The sequence below is a fragment of the Rhizopus delemar genome, genomic scaffold (assembly GCF_000149305.1).
Source record: "Rhizopus delemar RA 99-880 supercont3.9 genomic scaffold, whole genome shotgun sequence".
NCBI lineage: Eukaryota > Fungi > Mucoromycota > Mucoromycetes > Mucorales > Rhizopodaceae > Rhizopus > Rhizopus delemar.
Window position 1 is genome coordinate 1,172,462 of NW_027137835.1, and position 19,474 is coordinate 1,191,935.

A 19,474-nucleotide genomic window follows, 5' to 3' on the forward strand; every position below is an offset into this window, starting at 1 on the left:
AACAGCCAAGTTTCACTTTCATCTCAACAGTTGATTATTTACATCAGTTTATAAAATTTTTCTTATACATGTCAAATCATATCGGTCGTAACTATCTCTTGTCATTTAATCTCAGGTCTCGCTCAAACTAATATAAATAGCCTTGGAATCTTTCTTTAATAAAAGTATTCGACTTTAGAACTATTGTTCGGTCTCGTTAATTCTTCTTTTTCATATTTTAAATACTTAAAAACACTTCACTGGTCCAGACTGACGATGGCCATATTGACATGATTTTGGAGGCTGCCAGGAAGGGAGTTCACGAACAAGATAGCCAAAAAATCATCAGCTACGGGTGTGGCTTCACGCTTGAGCTTCAAGAAGCGGTCAGTGTATTTTTCCACAGATTCATCAGGTTGCATGCTGATGGTTAACAGCTCTCTTGAGGCGTGAGCTTGAGCCTCAGTGGATTCGATGCCGTATTTCAAGGTTAATTGCTCCTTGAATGTGGCCCAAGATAAGTTCTTCTTTACCCGTAATTCATCATACCATGAACGCTGGGGATGGGTAAGTGAGAAAGGGATGAGGCGCTGCCAATGCACCTGTACATCCAAACGATACGCAAAGAGGATGTCCTCAAAACGTCGGATACACTCAGCAATGTCTTTATAGACAGGCAAGGCCGGGTTCTCCACATTACCAGTATATTGAAACAAAGGTAAGTTTTGAGGGACTACCGTGGGTTGACTGTTAGAACCGTTAATGGCAGAGCCATTGGTCTGTATAGCCAAGTTATTAGCCAGTTTTGCTTGCAGGTCCAACAAGGAGGCCAAGATGGTGGACTTGGTGGTGTATTCACGAGAAAGGTTAGCCAGTTGCTTTCCCGTAAGCTCTTGACTAGTAATAGCCGCAGCAACTTGCTCAACCTGTTTCGTCAAAGTCTGAATGGTAGCCGTTAAATTACGACCACCTAAGACCTGAGAAGGTGGTGCTGCGCCACTGATCTTGACACCAGCAAGTGGGGAAATGGGTGCCCCGGCTTCTACTTCTTCCATCTCTATGTCTTCTGTATTAGAAATGGGCGAACCATGACTAGAGAGTTCCACCCCATTAACCATGGTAGATTTTTCAAGTCGAGGACCAATGAAAGCAGGATCACTTTCAGAAAAAAGAATTTCTTCGTTGGAAGCCAAAAGGTTAGAGTTGATAGACATGTTTGAGAATAGTGTAGTAGTAATAGAGTAAAGAGAATTCGTCAAAAAAAATGATTTATCCAAGAATAAAAAGGAACAAGAGAGGACGAGACTCGATAAAAGAGATTGTTTTATTTAATAAGAAAATTGTACTCTATTTATACTTTTCATACACGGATAATATTTCATGTCATGGATTAATAATTAATGAGTATGATATAGCTGATGACAAATAGATAAGGGTTACGTGTTCTTCTATTGTTATATTTGTCATAGAATACTCGTATATGATTGACTGCGGCTGACTGTGATTTAGTTCCTGGATTTAATGTAGTTTAACCGTGCAATTACGCAGCATCTTATCCTTAATGAAGATTATCCGAATTACCTGTAGCTTGTCTATTGGATACATTTACATGTAGCTTATTAATACTGTTTTCATATCGAGTTATGAATGATGGATACATCACAAAGTCTTTTATTGATCTGTGTTGGGAATAATGTTATAAATGATTCCAAGTTATGTCAACATACTATTCAGGATCATATCCGATTCCTTTTACTAAAATAAAGTGACTATAATCTTATGTATGTAATAGACGAAGATAAAAAGAAATAAAAAAGCACCAAAACGATAATTACTTTGAGATACTTTTTATTCTTGATTATATCCAAGTTAAAAGTTATCCTTTTTTCAATCAGGATTTAGGTGGAATATTTATATTCTTTTGAATGATAATTCATGGGGACGATTGAGTTAAATCAATTGGTTCTTTCTTGATGTTTCATTCTGGATTGGGGCATTGTCATCATATCTTGTTCCATGGAATCTTATCTTGTATAATTATATTATAAATCGTTGTTCTAAGCTACTAGTGTTGCATTTATAAATAGTCATCCATGGAATCGTTGTTTAAGACGGCACTTGTATTTTGTTCCTGAATGATTATTGGGTTTGAGTAAACTCGGTTACTAAATAAGTACAGAAAGACTGAAACCTAATAATGGAGACAACAGGAGCTATTAAGGCACCAATCGGATTATCGATAGGATTATTTCTCAATCATTCGTTTAGATCAATAAAGTTACTATGCAAGAAAAACAATATTCTATTCTGACATACATAGTCTCAATGCAACTTAATACATTGGATCATAAAAGAGATTATGCAAAGACTCATTACTATAACAAGTTGGTATTATATATGCAAGACATTCATAACTCTTTATGATATAATTCATCGTCAGATCTTTATGATTCAACTATGCTAGTGTTGGAGATGTTTGGTTTATAGCATAATTTATTATTTTATTATGTCTACCTATAACAATGTATCCTTAACATGATGTATGAACGACAGAGCTTGCTAAACACGCTGTCAATGGAAAGCTCTTCGAGGATAGAGCAACTAACAGTGTTGTTTTGATTTATCTTTTTCTTTAGAACTTGCAAGCATATTCACCTCCATAAAATTGTCATGACATTATCGGCCCTTAGGGCACATTCTTTTAATTATTAACAAAACCCTCAATTTAATAAGAATCTGTCATGTTTTGACATGTCAATAAGATAACAGTCTTATCATTCTAAGCTAAATCTTTACAAATGAGTTTGAATAAGAATAGATCCTGATAATTACCAACTGCCCTGAACAGTCAAGTTTCACTTTCATCTCAACAGTTGATTATTTACATCAGTTTATAAAATTTTTCTTATACATGTCAAATCATATCGGTCGTAACTATCTCCTGTCATTTAATCTCAGGTCTTGCTCAACTAATATAAATAGCCTTGGAATCCTTCTTTAATAAAAGTATTCGACTTTAGAACTATTGTTCGGTCTCGTTAATTCTTTGTCTATTTTAAATACTTAAAACACTACAGTTAATGATTATTATAGATGAATGCTGCTTTGCTTGGCCTCTTTTTATCTTTTTTTCTGTGTTCGCTTTGGTTCTTAAGTACTGATGCCTTTTCTTTTGCTTTGAGTGCCCAAGTCTTTGCGTCCTTGAATCCTTGTGTCTTTGCATCGTTGAGCTTGGCTTTTTTTTTTGTGAGAACTTTTTGAGTTTCACAAAATTAATTGATGTATTTTTAGCTTAGATGATGCTATTTTGATGACATTAGGTAAGTCAAATAAACTTTTAAGATGCTACAAGTAAAGAAATACTGTGAGGGTATTTTTTCAAGAATAGTAGTGTCTCCGACGCTGTCCCCTCATTTTTTTGGGGGTGATAGGTTTGACTATCCTTTAATTTGTGACTTGATTGGTTATTAGATTATAATTTTGGGAAATTATAGAAATTGATAACAGCTTTTATTAATGTTAGTTTAAATATATTGTATAATAAAATTTAGTAATAATGAATACTGTGAAGTGTTTTAAGTACAGTAGCGGACAAAACTGGTGCACAAAACTTTTTTTCAGCTTTTAACCACTATTACTTGCTCACGATAATTGCGATAGTCATGAAACTATATTAGAAGGAAGATATACTGGCCATTGTAATTTATGTGTATTCTTAGCATGACATTGTTAAAACTGAGCGAGGAACATGCTTTTTGTTTATAAAATTTTATATTTTCTAAAAACCGCAAAAGTGTCTAAAATCTAAGACTTTGTATAATCATCTCATCTCTTGATATCATCGAGTATTCTTTTTGGCATATGCTAGTAGTATACGTGTATATCACTTTCAGTAAAAGAGCCCAACTCTTTAACTATTCTTTTCCAAAGATCATCTATCCTTTTTGGTCTAGTGTCGTATCGTCATAGCTTTGCCTTCAATTGCCACCGGACATGCTTAAGAAGGCTTAAGCCGGGATTAGTGGTAACTAACCCTTTAGCACAGAAGCCCTGCTATCAAATATTGATTTTGTGGCATGTCTTGCCTTGTGCTTTGTGTCATTGTCATGCTGAAACGAGAGATTACGATATTTTAGACCACTATACCCTAGGCTTTTGCGGTATGTACTAAGCGAAATACATGTGTATACCTATGACTTTATTACAGCATCGTATACTTGACACAAATATCCTGATCCTCGATATCTAATACAACCTTAAAATGTAACAGAGCAACCAACATGCTTCATTGTTTGATCACCGTAAAAAGATCGCTAAGGTTGCTCGACTTGCTTTCAATATTAGTGTATACTATCTGCACTCATAACATTCATGTTTTTTTCATTGCTAAATATGGTGGACTTCCAGCCCTCTATAGTGTGCGATGGTTTGTCGTGATACCACTTTCATCGCTTTTTCTGGCTTATACAGCTAATGGAAATCTTCGATTCCTTAGTTCCAGACTCAAAATCTAGCTTCCTACAGTGCCTTCTGACTGACAGTTTGCTAATACTGTATCCTAAGGACCTCAAAAAGAGCTGAGCATCAGAAGCTGTGCGTAAAGGTCCTTGTCGAAACTTTAGGCGGATGATTGCATTAGTTATTTTGCTGACTACGACCGGTCGACTACCACGGTCACAAGCCTTGATGTTCTTTTCTTCCTTTCTTATCCTGTTGATTGTCCATTTGGAGATTCTTGCTACCCTAAAAAGATCTGCTGCCGTACGAACTAAGTGTATTCGAAATCTCAGAGCTTCGCTTTTACAGTTGCTTATTTTCTTAAGCATATAAGGCAAGTACTTTGTTATAGTGAATAGGGTAAAAACAAAAGGGGGAATTCAATGGGAAATACAAAATAAGCATGGGTTTATGTATTTTTCAAGAGCTACTAAAGCTCACTAATATACTGTAAAATCTGAAAGCAAACGGGAGAGATATGAGGAAAATTGAAGGAAGGCTAGACAAGTACTATATTTTTGGCGAAAATTGAAATATTCAAAAAATCACTAAAAATGACCTTATGCCTGAGGGATGTCCGACACAGTTCCCTTTTACATATCATAATGTATATTTTAGACTGCCTTGCAGATGGTATATGCCACAAAAGTCGCAGACATATGACGGAGATGCAATACTGATTTTCATTTTTGTGCACCAGTTTTGTCCGCTACAGTATATATAAATTTAAATGAACGTGAACACAAAGGGATCGAATAATAAGTATTTGTTTGTTAGACAAGCTTCCCAAGATAGAATTAAAATTATAAATCGGAACAAAAAAGTTATCCTTTCCCTTTATTCACACAGTACTAAAATAAGGTACACCCATTGCAGGAATTGATGACGTCGACCAATCACGTGATCAGGCGCAACAGCATCTACTATAGCGTTTATCAAAACTGATATGTGTGTTTTCCCCAACTATGTTTACCTTGAATAATACGACTTTCAATTAATAGTATGGGAACCTCTTTAGGCAGTAAGACTTTAAAAGCGTAAAGTAAGTACAGTGGGTGAAAAAACTCTAAAAACGTTATGATGTTATCAGCGTTTTTGATTGTTATGTTTTACCAAATTCGTGTATTGCCTTGAAATTTTGCAAATATGTAGCACTAATATTAACAAATAATGTGACAAATTTTCAATCTCAGATGACGATTATTCACCCGACAACAGCTGCTAAAAGAAGACAGGTTTATTTTTAGAGTTTTTTCCTTCCGTAAATGTCGGATACACGGATCGACAGACAGACTCCTCGGACTTTTAATGACTTATTATGACTCATAAAGGCTCCAAAAGAATAAAAGGAGTCGCTTTTCTCTTTTTTTCGTAATTTTTTCCATTTAATTTCTAAATATCTTAAACACCTCAATTATGCCTAAATCTCTCTCGGCTGACATCAAAAACGATATAAAGTCCGCTCTACTTGCTGGAAAAGACTCTATGGAGGTTGCGAACCGTTTTGGGTTACGTATGCAACAGTTAATAACTATGCGAACAAGTTTTTCCCAAACCGACAGCGTGGACTTGGTGTTAGACCGATGGTTGTGTCCGCTCAGACGAAGAGATTCATCAAGCTTCAAGTTTTACAAGGCCAGCTCAAGACTGCAAGGGAAGTACATGACAAACTCATGGAGCTTAGATATCGCATCTCATACAAAACCGCTATAAACGTATTGAAATCGATGAACTTCTTTGCTGCGATTAAAGTCAAAAAGCCATTGTTAACCGCAAAGCACATGAAGAGACGGCTAGCATGGGCTAAGAAGCACCAAAACTGGACTACAGATGACTGGCGACGCGTAGTATTCTCTGATGAAACAAAAGTGAACATTTGGGGCTCTGACGGGTGTAAGTACTATTGGTCAAGACCAGGGGACCCTCTTAAGCCTCATCATATTGACGTAACTGTTAAGCATGGGGGCGGTAGTTTGATGATGTGGGGGTGCATGACGTTGTTGTAGAACAGAGTCTGATCATAACGGACATTGAATAATCACAACTAAAAGAAGTATATTAAAATTGATAAAAGATAATAATTTAAATCTTTATTAAATAAAATATATTCTTCTTCTTTTTATATAAAACTATCACTATTCGATTCATTCTATAAAATAAACATGAACACTAAATAAGTCATGATCTTTACTATTCATCATTTCTGTAAATGAATAATAATGGATCAGGTACCTAGTCAACTTTGATCTGACTGGAGGCATTTCATATACAGTAAGAGACAAAATCAGTCCGTTTTTTGGTTTTTTCGCAATGCCACGCCGGGAATTATACTTAGAGCTCCGCTTTGCTGACAAAAAATTTACCTCTTTTTTCAACGAATCTGATAATATTTGTCGGGGTTGGTATTTTTTAGTTTCCGACATGTTATGAGAAGATATATTGAAAATAACGGATTTTTATTTCTTTGAATTTTAATTAGTACTTGGTATCACGGCCCTTACGCTGGATTACGTCCCGAACTAGACGGGGCATGGAGTGAATAAGGTTTCTTCAGTTCTCTGGAGTTGCTAGGTCATACCAAAGCTTCGAAACCCGGTCAAAAAATGCTTGGTCAGCCTCAATCACGGAAGGGGGTGGTCTTGTCATCTGTTCCCTCTTTTTAAGCATGGCCCATGCATTTTCAATTGGGTTAAGGTCAGGAGAGTATGCTGGCCAACTCAGTAGCTTAACCTTGTTCTTTTGGAACCATTTTGAAGGAGCTGAAGCACAATGGATGCTTGCATTATCTTGTTGAAAGATCATGTCACTACTTTGCAGGCCATAGTACTTCAATGTTTCCTTGTATTCCTCCTCAAGTACTGATGTGTATAGCTCACCATTTACATTACTTTGTAGCCAGGACATGTAGCCCCCTCCATGTATAGTTATGCAACTCCAAAGCATAACCCCGCCTCCTCCATAAGCATGTTTCCTCTTGTAGTGATGGTCTCGATAAGATGCATTATCCTCTTTCCAAGCGTATTCTAGACCATTAGACCCTCTTTTTTGGATCTTTGTCTCATCAGAAAAGACAACGCGTTCCCAATCAGTCTCGGACCAGTCTTTATGAGCCTTTGCCCAATCACATCGCGCCTTTTGCCTGTCATTACTAAGTGGAAGTGCCGTCTTTTTTTTAGCGGATTTTAGACCTTTGCGTTTGAAAGTACGAGTAATTGTTTTTGGATTGACTGATCGATCTGGTTTTTTAACGCCAAAGGAGGCATCAGCTGCGCTTTTAGATAAGCCTAGTCTTATATCTCTAGCTGCTTTGGTTTCCTCCCTAGGTGTGAGTAAACGATGTCTACCCGCGCTATTTTTTGACTGCATCTTGGTTTTCCTTGAAATTCTTCGAATCATGGACTTTCCACAGCCTACTTTCTTCTGAATTACATCCCATGGAATGGAGTGATTCATCATGTTTTCAATTTCGGCATGTTTGTTGGCATTCTTTGCTGTCATGGCGTGTTTGGCTAATCTGAGATGAGGTAAATGGGGAAAAAGAAAAAATGTAAAAAAATAAAATGAGCTAAAATATGAGAACGCGTAAGCGTTCACTGACGTCATAAGACATACCAAACTAAATTTCAAGTCAATCCAGTGACTGTTTCTGGAGATACGGGACCTAATGCAAAATCGGGCGTTAGCAGCAATCACGGAAAATCACTTTTTCCGCCATAACTACAGAAGAAATGCAGCTAGAAGCAATTAGGTTACACCAACATTTTTGTCTAGTCTACATGCGTATTTAGTGTCAGCAAAGCGGAGCTCTAAAATTAATTCTCGGAGAGGCATTGCGAAAAAACCAAAAAACGGACTGATTTTGTCCCTTACTGTAAATATATCTTTCCTCTCAATGAAGACGGGACAGTTATCCCAGATCAGTTAAAGAACAATAAGATCTATAAAAACAACGAATTAAAAATTTTCATAATCGATTCAGTGATCACTATTCAATCAAACGTGTCAATGATTGGATCTACGCTCATAACTACTCATTTACCCGCCAATTGATAGAAGAATATAAATAGTAGACTTTGTAATGTTTTCTTTTTAACGATTAAGATTGTCTTAAATAAAGTTCAGTCTCAAAAAGTATTCTTTTGGTTTATCTTTGTTATTTCTTTTACTTTACCAGAACATAACAGACGTATGAGGGGCCCAGGTATGCCTGTCAAATATACGATGGAACTATGAACTCGGATCTTTACCAACAGATATTGGATACAACGCTCCGGGAAACTATGGAGTACTATGATATGGATTGGTCTACTGCGTATTTTCAGCACGATGGTGACCCAAAGCACCGTTCCAAGTCAACCGTCCAATGGCTAAAAGCTAACAGAGTGAATTACATTGATGACTGGCCAGCTCAAAGTCCTGACCTTAATCCTATTGAGCATCTTTGGCATCATTTGAAGCTGAAGCTATCGTTATATGACAAGAAAGCCGAAGGTGTCCATGAATTGTGGGAAAGAGTTGAAAAGGAATGGAACTCCTTTGATAAAGAAGTTTGCAGAAGATATATTGACACTATGCCTGCACGTATTAAGGCAGTAATCGATGCCAAAGGTGGTTCTACTCGGTATTAAGTCATCTATAATATAATAAAAGTAAAGGGAAAAAACTCTAAAAATAAACCCACAGTATTTCCATCGCTTTTGCGGACTGTTAAATAAACGTCTGAGGTTAAAACTTTCATGAGATGTAATAGACAGCCCAACAAGTATGTCATAAAGTTTTTGCATGATCCAAGTCGCTGTGTATGCTCACAGAGGCTAAAAACTGAAAAAATATCTGACGTTTTTAGAGTTTTTTCACCCACTGTATATAAAAAAATGGGAAGAAGACTGTATATCGTTTATTATTATCACATCAACACTATTTATAATAAAACTCTTTTTGACATTCCGTTATTTCTTGTTCTTCTAGAACAATTGAGTTCTCGATCTTGTATATATTTAGACACCATAGAATCTTCATATCTAATGTTTTGCCAAATATGAAATAGAAGACAAAAACTACAAAAAGACGATAGTTGTGAAACTAAAGATTATATATGACTTTATTAATAAAAATATTGAGGGTATTTATACTTTTTGAATGTCTGGGTCTTTACCGCTATTTCAATTGATCGGTTAAAAGAATGATATGGAATATAAGGAAGGATAGTGGATAATCAATAGCCGCTGTCTACTTGACGAATCAAGGGACAATGAAGTAATTAAACTATTGATCTAACGATAATTATAGAATAGGATTGAACTGCCGTTGTTGTAATCGGGTTCCGATATAGTCTTTTAGAACGCTGGTAGGACAACAGGGCAAGATTGGCTATTGCAGAATTCTCACGTTTATTAATAGAGATCTGGTTAGACTATAATTCTGTAGTATCCAAGTTTATCCATGAATGTTCACTTTATTAGTTGTGTGGATACAACATCTAACTTGTCTTACGGGAACTCTAATATCTTTCGCGTCTGAGCTAAAGGGGCGATCTGTGTAACTTGACACTATTTCCCAATACAGCCACAAAAGCACCAAACAATAGGAAAATACTACCCGGTCCGCACAACAACAATCCGATCCGCAAAACACGTGATTAAATGCAGGACGAAGAGACGGATTTAGCCACATATCAAAATGTCAATACTTCCATAAAAGAAACCGAACCAACGAGCGGACCTGTAAACCAGCCAATAGAAATATAGTATAACCTCCCTTTCAGGTACAGACCCAACAAGCGGAAGTTCAAACCAACTGTGCCAAATCGAGAAAGGAAAAAGGCTCGCCTATACCAGTTGTATCTCAAATACAAACTGTCGTATTTACCTTAATAATTTTCTTAATGTCGTGTGAGATCACTCAAAAGATTCTTCAACTAATAATTTGACTGTATATCATATATAGCCCAAAGTGCTATATACGATAAACAGCCCACACAATTTATACCGTACTACCTCGGACCCTAAATCACATTATTATATTCTAAGACGTAGTTTGTATTGAATGGGCTCGCTCTCTCGTCCTTACTCAATAAAGAGGTTCAAGAGACTCATCGATTTTTCGACTTATTTTATTACTTTTATTAATCGAGAGAAATAATACGCCTATTCTACAGGATCCATGAAAACGATGAAATAAAAAATTTTATTTAAAAAAAATTGTGGAAAATGCACTTACCTTTACCATAGAAGCAGCAAACAAAAGAGCGTAGTAAATAAAGCCCATAAATAAAAGCGAGCCATTAGTAACGAGGATCCAAAGCAGTAAGAGATTGGAGACAGCAGGAAACAACAGAAGCCAAAGCGTCTAAAGTTGTATAAAATAAAATATTAATAAAAGTAAACCATGATATACTCAATTTCTTTACCTTAAAGCTCTTTTGTTAACAAAACAGGGTGCCAAGACATTCATAAAGGTTCAGCCACGAACTAAAGGAATCTAAATTTTACTTTTAATAAAGATTATTGAAAGCTATGAATATATTTACCTTTTGAACAGATATATAAATAACCAAAGGAACTACAGCAGCCATGAGTACATGTATGGGTATTTACTACAGTACATTAGAACCAAATCTTTTTCTTTTTTCTTTTTTTTTCTTTTTCTTTTTCTTTTTCTTTTTCTTTTTCTTTTTTTTTTTTTTTTTTTTTTTTACTTACCTTGGGATAACCGAAGCGATGTTGAAAAAGGAAATTACTGAAGAAAAAGAAAAAAAAGGGAACAAGATTTCGAAAAGGAAATCTTTTAAATATTTTTTTTTGGTATAGTTAGACTGAGTTTCATCGTAAACTCGATAGTATTTAAGGAAGATTCAATTTTGATGCCAAGCTCATTTATCTTTATTTCAAAGTACTTTTACAACACTATGTCTAATCGCGTTATTCAATTCAACCCTGCTCCTGCCAATACTCGTGGTTCTAACTCTGTTGGGCAACCAATCGCTGTTCCTTCGCGTGCTGTTATTCCTGAGCTTGCTTCAAGCGATGTCATTCCCGATAGCTTTGCCTATCCTAGGCCTGGTTTTCCTCCTATGACCCATGTCCAGAAGCGAATGCGCCAAGCCGAAGACATGGAGACTGATGAGGCATCTCTTTCTTTTTCCATTTATATGGAATTAAAAAAAGAAAACTATGATTTGAAGGAGATGCTTCGAAAAGAGCAAGAGGAAAAGCTGGCCTTGCAAATGGCATACAGCAAGCTCAAAGAAGCATACGATGAGCTTGAAGCCGAATCAGGCAAAGGCGCAAAGCCAATTGCTGCTGCTGTCAAAGTAAGAACATTAAGATTCAATATTAAACAAATGTACTAATCGCTTTTCTCTGAAATATAGGATGCTGTAAGAAATCACTACAATAACCTGCCTCCATCATCTCAGTACGTTCTTGAAAAGCCTTTGAAATCTACTGAAAACCAAAGAGTATTCAGATTACTGCAAGACTACGTGAATAGCCATTATTCATTCAAAGATACCAACAACCGCGACCTACGCAAGTACCTCGAGCGCCAATATTATACAAAGAAGGCCGGAATATCCACTGGTGAAGAAGTAGATCCGGTTGAAGAGTTTATGAGAAAAAGAAAGGCAGCAAAAGTCACCCGTAGAAGTGCTGTAAGTGCTACATAAAGTATTGTAATCGCATAACTGACTTTTCTTTTTTAGAAAACCAGGGCTTGTAAGGCTATCTATGAACAATACAAGGATCAAAATGTTTACGAAAAATATCCCAACTGTGAGTACTTGCTTCAACAGCAATACATGTCTGAAGAAGAAGACATGTACAGTAGTGATACAATGGACAAGGTGGAGGAAGTTCTTCTGGAGCAAAATCCAGATAGAACAACTCCCTTTACCGAAAAGGAACGCATGTCTGTCTTGTGTAAGAAAACAGTTGACTATTTTGAAGTTTAAGTACCAAAGTACAGATCACCTGCTGTAAGTTTAATTAGTATCTTTTAAGCGCAATCGGCTAATTATCCAATATTTAGTGTACCGAATTCTTCAAGCTCTTGGATGATCAAATAGCAAGTGACAAGGCAAAGAGGCAAAGAACTGGAAATAGCAGCATCCAGTTTCTTCCTCGTATACAAAGAAAATGTTCGCTGCCTGTTCCTGACTTCATCAGAAAAGAAAATATAACTGAAGAGAGTATCTCTTGGGCTTTTGGTTCTGAAATGGAGTTGGATGAAGATAACTTGCTATTTTAAAAAAAAATTGTAAAATAAATTAAACAAAAAAAAATATAAAGAAACGCGGTGTTTGGATTTTTAAATTTTAATTTTTTTTTTTTTACTTTTACTTTTACTTTTATTTTATTCTTTAATTTTTTACAAACCAATGGTTTTTTTTGGGAGAGGTAAAAAGACAACATGATTATCAGGATAACCTCGCTTCATAGCAACACAAGTAAAGATACGCGATACTGGAAGAATACAGTCTGAATCAGCTGGTCGAAAAGAGTTATGGTAGTACGCGGCACCAAGACATTCAAATCCTTGAAAGGGATGAAGAGGAGCGTTGTACCAACGTACAAAAGCAAAGAGGTGTTCATCAAAAGCATTTGGCACAAAGACCCGACCGTTTGGAATAACTGTTTTCTTCATTTGAAGCTGATGGCTAAAATAGTATTGAACTTCACCAATTCGCATTTCAGGTTCTTTTCCAGGAACAGCAGAATTGCAAGCCACTTCAATATAACAACCACGAGTAGTGCGCGATGCTTTTGATCGATACGTTTGTCCAAGGATTTCGATTTCAGAGAAAAGAGAAATATCAGGGAGTACCATCGTAGACAAGTCATCAATATCTTCTGGAATAAGCGCACTTGAGAATGTTCGATCAGTATATACAAGCCTGTAAAAGGCAAGAATGTAACCATAATGGGCTTGAGTCAATCTATCAACACTAACTTTGTGTTTGGCAGAAGCTTGCGTATCAGGAGGTAGAATTTCAGCACCAGTGAAGGTATCATTCAAACGTAGAGGAGAACTGACAAATAAACTGAAATCAAAGCTGGTTGAAACAGATGAAGCAACAAGGGAATCAGAAGGTGTTGGTGACAAGTAACCAAAGGAAGACATCATCACTGGATTCTGTTTAATCCCTTGTGGTAAGTTACGGATGTAGTCGCCATAGTGTACAACGGAAAGAAACTTCTTCATGTATGTAACTTCGAATGCTGTCTTGTAGTTTACCGTCATCTTCTTAATGTCACCATTAAGTCTTTCAAAGCCATACAACCAAAATGCATAGATTGGACCAAAGTCTTGAATGGAGTCCTTCAAATGTAGATGAAGATGCATATTTGGAGTGATCATCTCTGGACCATACAATTCAGCAACACCAAGGACAAACTCATAGAATAGCTTGTGAGCTATCATGGCTTCATTCTGGGTAATGCATGGACGACATACGATATGACAGGCCTGCACAAACTTTGCCCAATTTTCTTTATGACGGAATGGAAGACGAGACTTGAGCAAAAGAGGAGAAAGAGCAAGACACCAGGTTCTCCATTCATCGGCCTTTAAGTCAGAAAAATTGTTGGCAATTTTCTGATTGATTGGCGTATACTGTGCTGGCAATATAATATCGTTTGCTTCCTTTTGCATTTCTTTCAAGTCAACATCAGTCAGGTATAATTCATGGGTAAGGTCACAAATGGTTGTACGCCATATTTTAACCATTTTCTTTGCTGTTCCTAGGAAAAGACCATGCATAGGATCAATGGCAGTGCAGCGAACAAGATCAAGGTATTCCAAATCACGCAAAGCAGAAAAACGAGTACCATACTTCTGTTCCAAGTCGGCTCTTTGTCTCTTGGTGGTTGCTTCTTTCCAATTTTTTGCATGATAACGGTTTTCAATATTGGTACGAAGTGACCAAGCATCAATATCTTCAAGACCAAAAGAAAAATCACGTTGAAGATGAGTATTATAACGAGCAGGAAATGCTGTTGAGCACTTGTTACAAGGTACAGTGGCATTGAACGAAGTAAACCCACTAACCTTTCGGCTAGCAGGAATATCGCAAGCAATCAAGAACAGAGCAGCACGAACTTGGACAGGCACGTTAGGAGATTCAGCTGTACAGGTAAAAAAGCCACCATAGTAGAGCTCCTTCAGATCATTTACCAAAACTTGTAGATAGTTGTTGATTTGTGTGTCCTTGGGTTCTTTGGGACCAGGAATAACACAAACCAAGATGATGTTTTCTTTTTTGTATCTGATGGATCTTGGAAGATTATTTATTGTCAAGTAAACAGCACCAACAGAGTATACGGTTCTTTTTGAAGATTGAAACCAATCGACATTCAAAGTGAATAGGAGGGATCTAGCTTGACTGGTAAATACATTACCATCTCTATCTTTGAATTCATTCCAAAGTTGACCATCATAGATATCATACATAGTGTTGTTATGACGAGTACGATAGCGCCATGCTTCAATTGCTGATTCAAATCCTGGTCGTGAAAACATCACAGTTAAAGCATACTTGATGGAATTGAATGCAGAGACCTTGTTGGCGTACATTTTGCTTGCACCAATTGTAACAGGCTTGAAGAGTGAAGCATTACAGGTGATACGAAATTCAGAAAAGGTGCACTTCGAATCACAGTGTACTTCTTCAGGCTGGTACAGGGTATGACATTCGGGACAGACAACAAGGCGGAACATGCCCTTGTAAGTACACTAGGTGAAAAAATAGGGACAACCTTTTTGAAAATTTCATTTCATGCAGCATATAGCATTAAGAGAAGGTCGCCTCGTGTCGCTAGCAATATGTTAAAGCGAGGTTAATGTGTAAAGTATTTCATCAAAATATGATGAGCTAATTATGGAAAATGAGGGAGTAATGCGTATATAATTGGTCGAATTTTAGATACTCCATAGCTCAGTTTTAGACCATATTTTGTACTCTTCTAATTTGACCTGGAATGTCAGTTACAATTAAAATGCAAACCAATTTTAATTTTAACTAAGCACATTCCTATAATTAATAATATAAAATGGGTGCTGTTTTCCTTCATTCGCACATTTTTTTTTTCATTATATTCTTCTTACTTTCTGCGACATTTCTCTTACTTATGCCTCGCGCTTTACCTCAAGACACGCAAGACAGCATCAAGTCTGCACTGATGAGCAATAGAAGCCCAAAGGATATTGCTGGTGAATTTGATATCCATCCCAAGACAGTTAGGAGATATAGAAACAAGCTATTTGGGCCAACGGTACCCGCAAGACGTGGTAGGCATACACTTGTGTCATCTGCTACGAAGGAATATATCAAGGTATTACTGATTAAAGGAGCCCTAAAGACAGCCAAGGATGTACATCGGATGCTCATGCGACTTGGGTATTCTGTGTCTTACCGTTCAGCAATAAACACTGTTGTGCTCCAAAGATAATCATTGTATAGCAATCAAGCATTATTAACGATTGATAGTGTGAGTATATGGAAATGTAGTTTTATTAATATGTATGTATATCTACCAAAATAGACTGGTGAATGAGGAGCAAGTGCTTATATTAAATTATATAAAGATCTGCATAATAGAATATAACATTTAGCCATCTGCATAAGGCTGTGGGCATTTCGCCATCCGCATAGTACATATATTAATATCTACACTGTGAAAAGTATATAAACTCTGGACATATATTATTAAATAAAATCATATATAATTTTGGGTCCTATTGAAATCTCCATTCTTATTTTTGTGAACAAAACAAACACCCTTGTATCAATGGGTTTTCATGCTAGGCGTAAAAAGAAGCAGCCTCTTTTAACTAATAACCACCGCAAGCAGAGGTTAGCATGGGCAAAAAAGTATCAAAGCTGGTCCATACAACAGTGGCTGTTGTAGAACAGAGTCTGATCATAACGGACATTGAATAATCACAACTAAAAGAAGTATATTAAAATTGATAAAAGATAATAATTTAAATCTTTATTAAATAAAATATATTCTTCTTCTTTTTATATAAAACTATCACTATTAGATTCATTTTATGAAGTATACATGAACACTAAATAAGTCATGATCTTCACTATTCATCATTTCTGTAAATGAATAATAATGGATCAGGTACCTAGTCAACTTTGATCTGACTGGAGGCATTTCATATAAATATATCTTTCCTCTCAATGAAGACGGGACAACTCTCCCAGATCAGTTAAAGAACAATAAGATCTATAAAAACAACGAATTAAAAATTTTCATAATCGATTCAGTGATCATTCTTCAATCAAACGTGTCAATTATTGGATCTACGCTCATAACTACTCATTTACCCGCCAATTGATAGAAGAATATAAATAGTAGACTTTGTAATGTTTTCTTTTTAATAATTAAGATTGTCTTAAATAAAGTTCAGTCTCAAAAAGTATTCTTTTGGTTTATCTTTGTTATTTCTTTTACTTTACCAGAACATAACAGTGGCATCAAGTAGTGTTCTCCGATGAAACGAAGATCAACATTTGGGGATCTGATGGCTGCAGATACTATTGGACCCAGCCTGGTGATGTTCTTCGCCCACACCACATAGATCTTTCAGTGAAGCATGGTGGCGGCAAATTGATCATGTGGGGATGTATAACCAGTGAGTGACCAGGATATGCGTGCCAGGTATACGATGGTACCATGGACTCCTTGGTGTACCAGCATATTCTTGGAACAACTTACATGGAAACGCTGAAGTACTATGGTATGGACAAGCGCACCATTTACCTTCAACAAGATAATGACCCAAAGCACAAGTCCAAATCAACAATGTCATGGCTCCAACAAAACAAGGTCCGGTACATTAACGATTGGCCACCTAACAGTCCGGATCTGAATCCTATAGAGCATGTGTGGCATTTGCTGAAACTTAGGTTATGTCTTTATGAACGAAAGGCAAGAAACATCGACGAGCTATGGGAACTAGCTGACGTTGAATGGAACAAGCTAGATAAAGATGTTTGTAGAAGTTACATTGATAGCATGCCTGATCGCATAGCAGCGGTAATCAAATCAAAAGGGAGATTTACTCGTTATTAAATAAATACTACCCATTTTATAATATAACGCTTATAAAATTATTGCAACTATTTCCTCTTTTCTTCCACCATATGCTATCCTGATTAGTTTTATATGCGGGAAACGTAATACTCACTACCTAAGGTTACGCTCTATAGGCATGGCTTGGATGTCGTACGGAGTGGAGGAGAAAAAAAAAGTTAAAGATTATTTTAGGGTAGGTTTTCCCTATTTTTTCACCTAGTGTATAATCAATTCCAACAGCGTTACGCATGGTATCCAATTTTGCGGGAAAAATTGGTTGATGGTTTAAGAGAAGAGTAAGATTATTGGCAAATTTCATTACTATTTCAGCAGCATATTCTGATATGAAAAATAACTGGAAATACAGTAGGTCAAAAAACTGCTGCAAGGAATTGCAAAATTCCGGTTTTACAGCTGGTTTTCCATGGGTACTGCACCAAACTATCCCAAATTTTGACTGTTTGTACCTCAATGGAAAGTGCATTTATTCGTCGATTATCGGATATGGGCAATGGTTATTGGTGGAATTTGAGATCGCTAAAGGTAGTATTATGAACATCCGACATTTTTTACTTGTTCAGATATGTTTGAAATGACGAATTTTAATACGACCCAACCGGTTGCTATCATAATTTTTCACATTCTTGACATGATTAGAATGTTGCCAGTATATAAAAGCGCTTACAATTCCTTTATTTTAAATTTTATATTTCCTTACTTAAATTATTTCTCTTTTTTACCTTATTACCAATCGCATGCCTAAACGACTGCCAGAAGGAAAAGTAGACGATCTCAAGCAAGCATTAACTGGATCCACATCAACGTACGATATTGCTAAAGAAATTGGAGTACATGAATCAACTGTCAGTAGATACTCTAGACGGTTGTTTCCAAATAGGACAAAAAGCATAGGTGGTAGACCTACAGTAGTCTCCAAAGTGACGAAGCGGTTAATAAAAAGAAAAGTCATTGAAGGGGTTTTAAAGACTGCCAAAGAGGTACACCGGGAGCTGGTTCAACTTGGCTACGATATCTCATACCAGTCAGCAATTAACGTACTGAAATCAATGGAGTTCCATTCTTCAATAAAAAAAAAGAAGCCGTTTTTGACAAAAGCTCATATGCAGCATCGATTAGAATGGGCCAAGAAGCATCAGGATTGGACAGTAGAAGAATGGCGAAAAGTCGTCTTTTCTGATGAAACCAAGATCAACGTATGGGGCTCTGATGGCTGTAAGTATTATTGGAAAAGACCAAATGATCCTCTTCAACCGCATCATCTAGAACTTACAGTCAAGCATGGAGCAGGCAAATTGATGATGTGGGGCTGTATAACTTCTGAAGGACCAGGATATGCTTGTCAAATTTACGATGGGAACATGAACGCGAATGTTTATCAGCATATATTGGACACTACGCTTCGTGATACTATGCAATACTACAATTTCAACTGGTCCAACGTTTACTTTCAGCATGATAATGATCCAAAGCACAAGGCAAAATCTACAATAGACTGGTTAGATAATCATCAAGTGCGGTATATTAGCGATTGGCCAGCTCAGAGTCCGGACTTAAATCCAATAGAACACGTACAGTGGGTGAAAAAACTCTAAAAACCTTATGACGTTATCAGCGTTTTTGATTGTTATGTTCTACCAAATTGGTGTATCGCCTTGAAATTTTGCATATATGTAGCACTAAAAATAAAAAATAGTATGACAAAATTTCAATCTCAGATGGTGGTTATTCATCCAAAAACAACTGCTAGAAGAAGACTGGTTTATTTTTAGAGTTTTTTCACTTCCATAAATGTCGGATACACGGACCGACAGACAGACTCCTCGGACTTTTAATGACTTATTATGACTCATAAAGGCTCCAAAAGAATAAAAGGAGTCGCTTTTCTCTTTTTT

General features: G+C 36.5%; 9 protein-coding genes across 9 annotated transcripts; 5 read left to right on the plus strand and 4 right to left on the minus strand.

Moving 5' to 3' along the window:
* Positions 1–236: 236 nt before the first annotated feature.
* On the minus strand, positions 237–1,193 carry RO3G_11525 (uncharacterized protein; the record flags this gene model as incomplete). The annotated part of the gene is made up of 1 exon (XM_067666109.1): positions 237–1,193. One exon carries the CDS (start codon positions 1,191–1,193, stop codon positions 237–239), a length of 957 nt encoding a protein of 318 aa, XP_067522210.1.
* Positions 1,194–6,059: 4,866 nt separating this feature from the next.
* RO3G_11526 (uncharacterized protein) lies at positions 6,060–6,573 on the plus strand (the record flags this gene model as incomplete). Its single annotated transcript, XM_067666110.1, has 2 exons — positions 6,060–6,369; positions 6,551–6,573. The coding sequence occupies 2 exons, from the start codon at positions 6,060–6,062 to the stop codon at positions 6,571–6,573; spliced, it is 333 nt and encodes a 110-aa protein (XP_067522211.1).
* A 453-nt stretch (positions 6,574–7,026) lies between these two features.
* RO3G_11527 (uncharacterized protein) lies at positions 7,027–7,380 on the minus strand (the record flags this gene model as incomplete). The annotated part of the gene is made up of 1 exon (XM_067666111.1): positions 7,027–7,380. One exon carries the CDS (start codon positions 7,378–7,380, stop codon positions 7,027–7,029), a length of 354 nt encoding a protein of 117 aa, XP_067522212.1.
* A 1,376-nt stretch (positions 7,381–8,756) lies between these two features.
* On the plus strand, positions 8,757–9,104 carry RO3G_11528 (uncharacterized protein; the record flags this gene model as incomplete). Its single annotated transcript, XM_067666112.1, has 1 exon — positions 8,757–9,104. One exon carries the CDS (start codon positions 8,757–8,759, stop codon positions 9,102–9,104), a length of 348 nt encoding a protein of 115 aa, XP_067522213.1.
* Positions 9,105–10,485: 1,381 nt separating this feature from the next.
* Positions 10,486–11,050, minus strand: RO3G_11529 (uncharacterized protein; the record flags this gene model as incomplete). Its single annotated transcript, XM_067666113.1, has 3 exons — positions 10,486–10,500; positions 10,696–10,824; positions 11,006–11,050. 3 exons carry the CDS (start codon positions 11,048–11,050, stop codon positions 10,486–10,488), a joined length of 189 nt encoding a protein of 62 aa, XP_067522214.1.
* A 333-nt stretch (positions 11,051–11,383) lies between these two features.
* Positions 11,384–12,533, plus strand: RO3G_11530 (uncharacterized protein; the record flags this gene model as incomplete). The annotated part of the gene is made up of 4 exons (XM_067666114.1): positions 11,384–11,788; positions 11,849–12,127; positions 12,179–12,395; positions 12,505–12,533. The coding sequence occupies 4 exons, from the start codon at positions 11,384–11,386 to the stop codon at positions 12,531–12,533; spliced, it is 930 nt and encodes a 309-aa protein (XP_067522215.1).
* A 310-nt stretch (positions 12,534–12,843) lies between these two features.
* Positions 12,844–15,192, minus strand: RO3G_11531 (uncharacterized protein; the record flags this gene model as incomplete). Its single annotated transcript, XM_067666115.1, has 1 exon — positions 12,844–15,192. The coding sequence occupies one exon, from the start codon at positions 15,190–15,192 to the stop codon at positions 12,844–12,846; it is 2,349 nt and encodes a 782-aa protein (XP_067522216.1).
* Positions 15,193–15,602: 410 nt separating this feature from the next.
* RO3G_11532 (uncharacterized protein) lies at positions 15,603–16,028 on the plus strand (the record flags this gene model as incomplete). Its single annotated transcript, XM_067666116.1, has 2 exons — positions 15,603–15,806; positions 16,017–16,028. The coding sequence occupies 2 exons, from the start codon at positions 15,603–15,605 to the stop codon at positions 16,026–16,028; spliced, it is 216 nt and encodes a 71-aa protein (XP_067522217.1).
* A 2,654-nt stretch (positions 16,029–18,682) lies between these two features.
* RO3G_11533 (uncharacterized protein) lies at positions 18,683–19,174 on the plus strand (the record flags this gene model as incomplete). The annotated part of the gene is made up of 1 exon (XM_067666117.1): positions 18,683–19,174. One exon carries the CDS (start codon positions 18,683–18,685, stop codon positions 19,172–19,174), a length of 492 nt encoding a protein of 163 aa, XP_067522218.1.
* Positions 19,175–19,474: the final 300 nt, after the last annotated feature.